The sequence below is a fragment of the Schistosoma haematobium genome, chromosome ZW (genome assembly GCF_000699445.3).
Source record: "Schistosoma haematobium chromosome ZW, whole genome shotgun sequence".
In the NCBI taxonomy this organism is placed as follows: Eukaryota; Metazoa; Platyhelminthes; class Trematoda; order Strigeidida; family Schistosomatidae; genus Schistosoma; species Schistosoma haematobium.
The window spans coordinates 3972636-3984932 of NC_067195.1; the positions used below are offsets into that span (position 1 = coordinate 3972636).

General features: G+C 39.6%; 1 protein-coding gene across 1 annotated transcript; it reads left to right on the plus strand.

Annotated features, from left to right (window-relative positions):
- Positions 1–1078: 1078 nt before the first annotated feature.
- On the plus strand, positions 1079–12289 carry ABCA3_2 (ATP-binding cassette sub- A member 3). The gene has a single exon (XM_051208570.1). It carries the CDS (start codon positions 1530–1532, stop codon positions 2304–2306), a length of 777 nt encoding a protein of 258 aa, XP_051070187.1. The 5' UTR covers positions 1079–1529; the 3' UTR covers positions 2307–12289.
- Positions 12290–12297: the final 8 nt, after the last annotated feature.

Below are 12297 nucleotides of genomic sequence, written 5' to 3' on the forward strand. Positions count from 1 at the left end.
AGGACTTAATTGTTCTTTATTTATACACTCAGAAAGAAAATATAGAATGATTAACTGTTTGTAGAATAAGACAAATGTTATAGAGTTATCGTCAACCCAACGAAGCAAGGACAAACATCTGCCAATAATATTGATAGTCAGTTGATGATGAAATTTTGACACTCAAAAGTAAGAAAGAAGTGTTAGGCTACTAATAAAATATTCCAAAAGCGACTAGTTTCCATAATTGCAACGATGAGTTAAATTACTTTGCATAATAGTTACTATTTCGCTTGCCCGATCGAAGCTGCTACCTTGACGCGGTGGTCGGGCTTGCCTATCGTGATGACCCAACCGAGCTATATTGGCTGGAACATATGTTCCTGCAGGTTCTACCATGCCAGGCAGGTCGGTTGGTGAGCGGTAAGACTAAAAGCAGCAACTCAAGGTCTGAGGGCGAAGTCGTACTGCTGACTGTACAGAGGTGTGACAGCAGTAAGGTGTTTCCCTCGGACAACCAGCATGACAGCGATGCTGCATTCCCACAAGGAGGGGTGGGGTTAGAAAAGGTCGACCCTAAAAATGTCACACCTCACTTTACCTCACGGATTTTCGTCTCCGGCGGTAAGGCCCTTTGAAGAACGGAGCTAACACGTCAAAAACCTTCCACAAAAAGGTCGTGCGCGACCGGCCTCAAGCAGTTGTCCCTTGGGCTCTGCGGTCACGCTCCCAGGTCGTCAAGACCAACACTAATCCAATTTTTTTTTCAGGTTCCTCAAGAAATACCCTTCCACGGTGTGGGCAGCCGGGAAGTGACATCAGCCCTCATACCCGTAACAGCACAAGAGACCAAGGTGGTCACATTCAAATCTTTCCTACACCTCCTAATACCTCTCTTATCTCCATGACTAACCCTCCTCACGTCTCTTTATTACCTCGCACCGCTAGGGCAAACGATTCGAGTACGTGGAACGCCATTCCTGGTCTCCTGAAACCACGCTCTAAACTACACGTAGGAGCTTTTAACGTACGAACACTTTGCCAAATAGGACAGCAGGCTTCCTTAGCTAAAACTTTAGAATCTCGCGCCATCGATGTGTGCTGCGTCTCCGAAACACGCATACAGGATCCAAGTAGCGTCATTCATTTGACCTCACCATGCCAAAATAAAGAACCGACTCGATTTACGCTTCGTGTATCTGGAAGCCCTGATTCTGCTTCCCGTGGCCTCGCTGGCTTAGGTATAGCATTGAGTCCTAGTGCAGAACTAGCTCTCTTAGAGTGGATCCCAGTAGACAGTCGTTTGTGCGCTGTCCGACTGAACGGAACAGTAAGAATCCGGAAAGATAGGGACACTCGTCGTTGCCTCTTCGTCGTTTCTGCCTATTCTTCCACTGACTGCAGCTCAGATGATGTAAAAGATGAGTTTTACAAAAAGCTTTCCGACCTTCTCCGAAAAGCTAGGCGCTCGGATGTAGTAATAACGGCCGGTGACTTTAATGCTCAAGTAGGTAAACTAAGGGATAGGGAAAGACACCTGGGTGGATCTTATGGTGTCGTGGCTCAAAGAACAGATAATGGCGACCGTCTGTTGCAGCTATGCTCATAAGGAAAAACATCTTTTAACATGGAGACCCCCTAATTCGTCCCAACGTTGGACCCAAATAGATCACATCGCTATCAGCCACCGATGGAGGGGCTCGATAGAAGACTGTCGCTCATTCTGGAGCACATGCTTAGATTCAGATCATGCTCTAGTGCGAGCGCGTATTTGCTTGCGTCTTACTGGACGGAAGAAAGACGCTGCAAGGAAACCTCTTAGGGGACTACTTAATGATAGTCAAGCTAAGAGTATATTTCAGGAACAACTAGGAAAACAGTTAGGCAGCCATGTATGTGATGCCCACCCCGAGGCAGCATGGAATGATATCCGAAAAGCTGTGGAAACAGTAGTGATATCTGCTAGTAAGGTAAACCAGAAGGTTAGGGAGCAACACTGGATCTCAGCAGCATCTATCTCAATGATAGATGCTCGGAAACTCATTCAACCTGGCTCTGAACATAATGAAGAGCGGAGTCAGCTTAAGCGCAAGCTGATAAGAAGTCTACGCAATGATCGCGAACAGTGGTGGGTAGCGAAAGCAAGAGAGATGGAAAAGGTAGCGGCAATAGGTAATAGCAGACAATTGTTCAGACTTGTTAAGGAAACCGGTATTAAGAAACCGACTGTTAGCGAAACACTCTCAGAGAAAGATGGACATATTATACATTCTCAATCCAGGAGATTGGATCGATGGGCAGAACACTTTAGGGATCAGTTCAACTGACCTTCAGCCACACTTCGGTTTCCCACGATCTCTAGTCAACCTGAATGGCAAGTTAATGTAGGTCCTCCGTCCCTTTACGAAGTTGAAAAAGCCATAGGAAATCTGAAGCGAGGGAGATCAGCAGGCCCTGACAGGTTTACTCCTGAGATTTTTAAGGATGGTGGTCCAGTATTAGCAGTGAGATTAACTGAGGTCTTAGGTAGAATTTGGGAACTAGACGTAATCCCATCTGACTGGTCTCAATCACTGATTGTGCCAGTTTTTAAGAAAGGACAAAAGTCCTCTTGTGACAATCAGAGAGGAATCAGTTTGACTAATATAGTGTCTAAAATATCAGCTTCAATAATACTTCGACGCCTAATCAAAGCTCGTGAAGAGCAGATTAAAGAAAACCAGGCCGGTTTTCGACCTGGACGTGTTTGTATAGATCAGATATTCACACTACGTCAGGTTCTAGAACACAGACACACATTCAGACGCCCCACAATGGTAGTATTTCTCGACCTTAAGGCGGTATTCGACTATGTTGATCGTGAGGTTCTATGGCAGTGTTTGTTGTCCACGTGGACAACTGCGGACACTCACGATGAAAGCTCCACGACCAAACCATCCAGCTCAGAGAACAAAACTCCACCAAAATCATCCACCTGAGCTACAAATCTTCTCCACCATCTCAAGTATTATAATGCCTATGTAGTTTTCACATTTGCTCAGATATGCTGTTTTGGTCTCTTGATGATGTATGCTTCTTTTCAGTCTGTCGGCACTTGTTCTTCTACCCAGATCCTCCTGAATAGGATGTGGAGCATCCTTGCAGTTACCTGAATGTTTGATTTCGGCGCTTAAGCTGGTACGTTGTCTGATCCCGCTGCTTTCTCACTCTTGATCTGTTTGGTGTTCATGCTGATTCCTTCAATCGACAGCCATAGGAAGATTGTGTATGCTGCTTCGATGTCCAGTGGGTTTAGTGGTGCTGGTCTATTTCCAAGTTCTTCAGAATGTTCTACACACCCGTTCCGCTGTTCTTGAATCTTAGCGATAGGCTTGCTTACTTTTTGATTGATCGCTTTGGTCCACCATATTTCCCTGCTAGTTTTTTCTTTATCGATAAGTCTTGCTAACTGAACGCTAGATTCGGTTCCTAAGCTCTTCTAATAACCCACAGGCTAAATCTACACAGCGATTCGAACACGAGAGAAAAGGTGTGAAATATGTAAGAAACACTTTACTCCAAAGGTTCATTTACATACAGAAAAATCTAGGGTTTTTATAGTATTTTAGATGTTCTTGAGTTTCCCGAAAATTCTGGAATACTACTAGACATAGTAGCAGTATAGGAAATTATCCGATCAGAAACTCGAAATGTGACTTTTCACTTTCTAGGTGTTTCTGGTAAAACTTCCAGTGAATGCTAATTGGATAAAACGTTTCTCAGCGTTTTCACAGTCTTTGTTGGCTTTTTTCTAGGAGTTTTCTTGATCTCCCCAGCAGTTATACCATATAGTTGTCTGATATTTCCTTCTGTTGAAGCTTTTTCCACTGTCATTGCCAGGTCTTCCACGTATTTCTGCTTGTCGGCTCTAATGCTCTTCTTTACTTGCTTGTTTGCTTATGTGTATTCAGCCTGTGCCTTGACTTTCTCTGTTCTTGTTTGACTGTTGTTAATTGGTGTCTTCTTGTTCTTCTTTTTTTGAATCCTGTCCAGGATTTTGATGGAGATGCATTCTTTATGAAGGTGTTTCTTATGACCCAGAACCTCCTGACACGTTGAAGTTGATGCTTCATTAATCCCATTCCGGTTGTTCTCCATAGTAGTTTCTTTTCTGTGAGTGGATCTTGTAAGGCTTGTAACATGTTGCTGTGAGCTATTTGGAATTCATTGAGTTTGTGAGTATCTCAAATGCCCTGGTATGGCCGAGAGCGGGATGGGTCCGCCCTCCCTCTCGAAATACTCTCACACGGTCACGCGTATACGGCCTCTGCCGGGGAAGTCCTACTCACTGCCTTCCCGTGGCAGGGGTGTTGTTTACGAAAATGAGAGGACGAAAAGCGAATGTCCGGCGCTTCAACCAGATGGTGGTGACTTTCTGGCTAAGGAACTGACGACGTTGTTTACAAAGGTTTAGGAGCTAGAGAGTGTACCAACGTCATGGAATGAGTCGATAGTTGTCCATATCTTTAAAAAGGGATCACGTCGTTCCTGTAACAATTATCGGGGGATAAGTTTACTTCCGATTGTGTCCAAGCTGTCGGCTTCCGTCATACTTCGTAGGTTGTTCAAAACTCGAGAAAGATTGACTCGCGAGGAGCAGGCTGGTTTTCATTCTGGTCGAGGATGTATTGATCATATATTCACCCTCCGCCAAATGTTAGAACACCGTCATACTTATCAAAGACCAACAATCGTAGTGTTTCTTGACATTAGGGCTGCCTTCGATTCGTTGGATAGGACTGTTCTCTGGGATTGTCTATTGGAGAAGGGTGTGCCTGAGAAGTTTATTAACATCCTAAAGGCCCTATATACAAACACCTCAGGTAGAGTGAGGGCATACAACCACCTCTCTCCATTGTTCCATTCGAGCAGTGGGGTTAGGCAGGGTTGCCCAATCTCACCATTCCTCTTCAACTTTGCCATCGACGACATTCTGGAAACAGCTCTGATGGATGTAAGTAATGGCGGTGTGGATCTGTTGCCTGGAGAAAGACTTCTCGACCTTGAGTATGTGGATGATATTGTCTTACTGTGCGATAATGCCCAACCCACGCGATCCGCACTTAATCAGTTGCCAATCAGTGTCCGTAGGTATGGTATGAGCTTTGCACCTTCGAAGTGCAAAGTACTTCTACAAGACTGACAGGATTCTAATCCTATACTCACCCTCCATGGTGAGCAGATAGAAATAGTCGAGAAGTTCGTGTATCTAGGTAGCTGTATGAGTGCTGGTGGGGGTGTGAGTGATGAGATCAATTCACGTATAGTGAAAGCCAGAGCGGCTTATGCCAATCTGGGCCATCTTTGGCGCCTTCGTGATGTTAGTCTGGCTGTAAAAGGTCGGATCTACAACGCGTCGGTGAGAGCGGTTTTGCTCTATGCTTGTGAAACCTGGTCTCTCCGAGTTGAGGACGGTAGAAGACTCTGTATTCGATCATCGTTGTCTCCGAAGGATTGCTGACATACAGTGTCAACACCATGTCAGTAATGCAGAGGTTCGGCATCGTGTGTTCGGGCACAGAGACGATAATGCTATTGGTGTCACCATCTTGAAACACCGACTTCGGTGGCTTGGACATGTTCTACGAATGTCGTCCCAGAGAATTCCACGTCGTGCATGATTTGCCGACTCTGGGACTGGTTGGAGAAGTGGTCAGTGTATGACATGGTGTCGTGGCATGAAAGAAAGCTGCAAAGGGCTGGCTTGTGTTGGTGCTTCACGACTCCCTGGTTGGGGTTCTAGAGATGGTGCAACACAATGGCTAGAGACGTTATCAGATATGGCTCAGAATAGAAGCCAGTGGCGATCCTGCTGTAACCTCCTTTTACTTTCTTCGTAAAAAGTGTATCTTCCTTAACTGAAAGATTTATTCTGATTGTACTTTTCCGTTTCCCACCCCCCATTATTATTATTACACCACTTTACATCAATCTCTTCGTTATTATTCTCTCTCTTTTTCCTTCTCTTTAAATTCTCATTGTTTTGTGTGGCGCATATATATTTGGCGCATTCTTGTACCAATGTTTATGTGTTCAAATAAATAAATAAATAATCTCAAATCAAGGCTCTGTTAAACTTTTGTAATGTTGTTTCTCCAGTTGTTCAGTGCTTCTTTACTCCAATTTTATCTTGACAGCCACCAGGTGATGATCTGAAGCTTTGTCAGCCGCTCTCTCTTTATTTCCACGCCTTCCATGGATTTTCAGAATTTTGTAGTGGTGCAAATATGATTGATTTGGTTTTCTGTCTCTTAGTCTGGTAAGATCCATGTAGCTCTGTGTATTCTTCTGTGAAAAAATATAGTGCTACCTATAACCATTTTGTTGAATGCTCATAAATTTGGAAATCTGTCACCATTTTCGTTCCTTTCTCCCAGTCCATGTTGTTCCCTTGATATGTTCATACCCGATGCTGTACATTCTCATCATATCGTTCAGGTCTCTCATCAGGATGGCCGTGTCCCTCTTTAGGAACTTCTTTATTATCTACTGGAGCCTCTTATAAAACTAATCTTTATCGTCGTCATTGTTGTTATTGATAGGTGCATAACACTGCATAGCATTCGTTGTGATTTTTTTCTTTCCGTGTTTTAAAGATGATTTGGTGATCCTGGATCCATGAAATTTTCATCTTATAACTGCTTTTCATGGTTCTTTGAACAGCATCAGAGCAACTCCATGTGTGTTCTTTGTTGTAATGAAATAGAAATATATCTTAGTAAATTTAAGCAAAGATGAATAGTGGCTAGCAGTGGAATCCAGGACGCGCGTCTCGTCCTATTCGGGACTCGTCAGCTGGATGTAACTGCATCTCACAGTTGATAGTCACTGCGGGAATCGAACCCAGTACCGTTCGCTTCAAACGTCATCGCATTCTTCACTTAGCTACTGAGTCCTGATAGCCACCTGCTTGTGCAATGGGGTGAAGTTTAAATTCACTTAGTATTGTTCACTTGAATCTTCCCTTTGATGTTTAGCACTGTAATAGATCAGTCTGTTATTGGCATATGTGTATTCTATGCGGATCACCTCTATATAGCCTTAAGTCAAAGGCTCTTTAAGCAAAATTATTGATTAGTTTTTATTAACAGCTCTTTGGATTAGCATACATTTCTAAATTTCACTGAATTCAGGAAAAAAAATGCATCAAACCGATTTTACTGGGTAACCGGTTCTATATAAACTATACACACGCAATACTAAAACACCGAGATTATTATTATTTTTTAAAACATAGTGACAGGAATATTGATAAGAGTAGATTGTATACTCATGCATACAAGTGAATCTCCTGCTTCAACTTACAATGATGAGTGAAAAAGGATAATGGTGACTATTCAACTGTCTAGTGTTGGAAGATGCAGAAATCCTATTGAAATGGTCGTAATCCATGGTTAGAGATCTTAGATATCATGAATTGAAATTAATTACTGTTAGATTGAGCCACATTTGAAGATGCAGACTACCTAGTCAAGGTTTGCTTGAATATCGTAATCACTATTAAAGACTAGGTGATATTATTGAAAGTCAGTCGTACAAATTCATTCAATCTTTATCATCCTTTAAATCTTGAGTTTTAGAATTATCTTAAACTCTTTATTCTATGTGTTTAATGTTCTCATGAAACGAGATTATCTGTGTGTTAGCGAGAACATAGATTGGATCAAATCATACTCAATGCACGCTTGCGTTGGCGCCCGCTGATTGGCTAATTCTTACCCAATCAGTGTTAGTCAGTACTTAGTGAACACTTTAGAAATCTCATGTGAAAAACTATAAATATACTAACGTTTTCCCTATTGCACTTGCTTTCTTCTTACTTCCATCTAACCCTGTTATTTGGAATATAATCTCTTTTCCTGTCCAACCGTGTTCTGATTTGGGCGACTTATCGAATGAATCGGTGTTTGAGAATACTAAGCAATAGGAATAGTTGGGTTATAACCGTAAGAGAGTAATATAACACTGTGCCTAATGTTTTCTACTACCTTTGATATTGTTACTACTTCTACTACTTTGGCATTTGTCTTGATAATTGCAATTCGTTGTATTAAAAGGTAATATGAATAGTTGAATCTACTTCAAGTTCTTAATTGTTTATGACTGTGAATGAGTTGAAATATCCCGTTAAATTTGGTTATTTAGAAGTTTTCCAAAAAGAAGTATTTGAAAGAATCAACCTAGTTGTTTAGTTAGAAAGCAAGGTAAACTTATTATTAACTATATTTAAACAAAATTTATTGTAGGTTATCATTAAACTGTTTTAATTAAACAAATAAATCAGTTGGTATTATTTCTTTGTTGGTTAAACAATTTATTGATTATGAGACCGAAGGTCCTGTGTTCGAATCAGTTATATCCCGATGAGAATAATGAATGGTAATCTTTTGGGATCCATTTATGAATTAATACTATACGTATATGGTTATTGCATACTTGTTAAGTAACTAAACTATTCATATTCATGTTCCTCTTATTATGAGCTTTATTTTGATCTATGAACTATTATTATACGATTTATCATTCTTGAATTATGCCCCCTGTCTATCAATTACTACCTCCCACATTCACATCCCCTTTTGGGCTAGATTTTGTACAAATGTTATTTTCTATTTTATGATATAATGTGATGGGTTTGGTTTGTATATAAACCCAATATGTTTGAAATGAATGATTGATATTGTAGAGGTTGAGATTGGTGTTGTGGACTTAAGAGGTTGGACTGGGGCAGGAAGCAGGACGGATAAGGACTCTAGGATGTTCGTACACGTTTTCTGACTCATTGGTCCGATAGATAATTTGCTGTTCTCCAATTGGCGGTATCATTACTTTATACATTGATAGAACACAGAATAAAAGTTGTAACAGAATCTTGCATGTGCGATCATGAATACGCACTTCTATAGAGTCCCATAGTAAGATGAAATGACCGTCCAATACTTGTAGATTTTCAATGATTGTCTAACTTTGGTCGATTTATAAATTCAATCAAATGTTCATGCTGTAATTTTACAACTGAACCTTTCAATTCCCAGTCTTGCCTATTTTTCTATATATATATATATATATATATATATATATATATAACAGGAAATCTCTATTCCATCTAATAAACTATTCAAGATGATCAGTTCTTTTTTCTTTACGTTGGTTTTTTGTCTCTATGGGATTTATATGTTTTACCAAGTTTTTCTTTTTACTTCTAATTTCGTAATCTGTAATTACCATTGCAACATTTTAATTTTATGTTTGTAAATTGATATCATCACATTTCACTTCCTGCTTAATATTACAAATCAGTTTGTTTGACTTTGTTAATAATATTACATTAGTTTGTTGTATTCAAAAAGTACTTATTGTTAAAATAGTCAATATTATATGGAATTCTTATGATGGATTAAACTGCAAAATCGTGTATGGAGGACAGCTCACGGACTCGTTCGAAGTAAACATCGGTGTTAGGCAAGGTTGTTTACTCTCAAGAGCAGCATATCTACAATTGAAGAACATCTGGAATTCAAAACAACTGTCTGTTAACCAACATCAAAGTCAGAATTTTCAATATAAATGTCAAAACATTTCTACTGTATGGGGCGGAATCCTGGAGAACTACGAAAGCCATCATTCAGAAGATACAAGTGTTCATCAACAGTTGTCTATGCAAACTACTTCGAAACGGTTGACCAGACACTATCAGTAACAACCTACTGTGAGAGAGAACAAACCAGATCCCAGCGGAGGAAGAGATCAGAAAGAATCGCTGGAAATGGATAGGACACATATTGAGGAAAGCATCCAAATGCATCACAAGACAAGCCCTCACATGGAATCCTGAAAACCAAAGGAAAAGAAGACCAAAGAACACATTACTCTGAGAGATGGAGACAGATTTGAGAAAAATGAACAAAAATTGGACAGAACAGGAAAGGAAGGCCCATGATAGAGTGCGTTGGAGAATGCTGGTCGTATGCCTATGCTCCATTGGGAATAACAGGTGTAAGTAAGTAATTTACTGTTAAACATGAATTAATGTCAATTGAAGTATTGGTCATCTGTTATTGTTTTAATTTTGACATATCATACAGTAAAAACTTACAATTTTAGTATGAAATCAAACTTGGGATGTTTGAATTTCTTAGTGATGAACATAATACTCTTTAGAATACTAAGATAATTTATGATATTTCTGAACTGGTATACAATACCAGCAGTGATATCAGTTATTTTTGTTAAGAAGGCAACAAATTATCTCGAGTCTTTTTGCTTTAGTGAACGGCAACACAAGTGGCGACAATCTCATACAAAATTCTGAGAACCATATAGTAAATAATTCATTTGCAAAATGTCAATCAATCGTCTCAGACTACATTGTTACTTCGTTTCCACACCAATCATTCTCTGTTCTCGTTCTCCTCTCTTCGATCTTCTTAACCCTCTGCCACCAGTCATTCCACTTTCTAGTGATGAGACATACTACTTATAGCTAAAACGTGGCATCAGTGCTTGAAGTCACTAACTTCTAGTCTTAGCCATATTGGCAGATGCAGACTACTTGGTTGGGGTCCGCGTGACCATCGTAACCAATGGTTAGAGACTGTGGGTGACATGGCTCAGGATCGATCACAATGGCGTAGGTGTATACACTCTCTATCTTCCCTTAAACTATGAGATTAAAATCGCTTCATATCTTTCTTTCTACGAACTAATTCTTTCTTCCTGTACTATATCCTTATATGGAATCTTTTTTATATATTGCCACCATTGAATTAACTATTTCTATAAATCCGGTGTTAATCTTGCTGTGCTAGTGAGGTATGGCAACTTGGACCGATGCATATATGTGACTGGTCCTACGTTGTAGCTGACTGACTGACATACTACCTATATCTGTCGACATCAGTAGCAAATACCACAGTACTGTTGTATTAAGAAGTTCGCGGTAACATCTTTCGATTCATATTTCTTAAGTTGTCCTTCCTGATATCTTATTGGTTGCTCTCTTTCTTAATTAGTTTTTTTACTGTGTTTAAAGATAATATATCTTGTTAAGTTGATTCCGAGTACTGTTAAAGTTATAAAGGCAGTTATCATTGTGAGGTTAAGGTTGAACCAATACAGTTGTGACTTCTTTGAATATTAAGCATTCTTCGGAGTTCCTAATTTCTTATTCCCTTATTCACAGATAGATTATTACGGCTGTTTTTTTTATTGTATTACTGGTCCAATCCATTTAGTTCTCATTCCGTATTATAATAAGAATTTTGCAATCTCTGGTAACTCTGAATTTTAGTGTGTTATTATAAATCCTAACAACTTATAATAATAGTTTGAAGATTATTCTCGGATGTTAGGAGCTCTCTTATATATTCGATCTATATCCGTATTGTAGATATACAAACTATGATGAAACAATTATCTAGAGCTTCTAGAATTTCACTGATTGCTTCATTAAAATCATTCATTAATGTAAACTATGAAATGAATTATATATCTAGATTATGAAGACCTTCACGGAATACAATGAACAGCTCAGAAACAATCAGACGATTTGGACTTCGCAGATGATCTAGTCCTCCTATCGCATACACACGAACAAATGCAGATAAAGACAGCCAGCGTAGCAGTAGTCTCTGCATCAGTAGGCCTCAACATACACAAGAGGAAAACCAAGGTCCTCAAATTCAAAACGAAGAACAGCAATCCAATCACAGCTGATGGCGAAACTCTGGAAGATGTCGATTCCTTCACATACATTGGAAGCATCATCGATGAACAAGGAGGTTCAGATGCAGACGTAAAGGCGAGGATTGGCAAAGCAAGGGCTGCATTCCTACAATTGAAGTAAATGTCGAATTAAAAACAACTTTCAACCAATATCAAAGTCAGAATTTTCAATATAAACGTCAAGACAGTTCTACTGTATGGAGCTGAAACTTGAAGAGCTACTACAACTATCATCAAAACGATACAATTATTTATAAACAATTGTCTACTCATGATACTCCAGATCCGTTGACCGGATACAATCAGCATGCTTCCAAATAAAGAGGAAATTAGGCAAAGTCAATGAAAGTGGATAAAACACATATTGAGATAATCATCAAACTGAATCATGAACCAAGCTCTTACTTGGAATCATAAAAGGAAGTGAAACTGATGAAGAAGGCCAACAAAAAACAACACACATTACATCAGGAAATAGAATCAAATATAAAAAGGATGAATAGTAACTGGAAAGATTTGGATAGGATTAAATGAAGAATACTGTTGGACATTCCG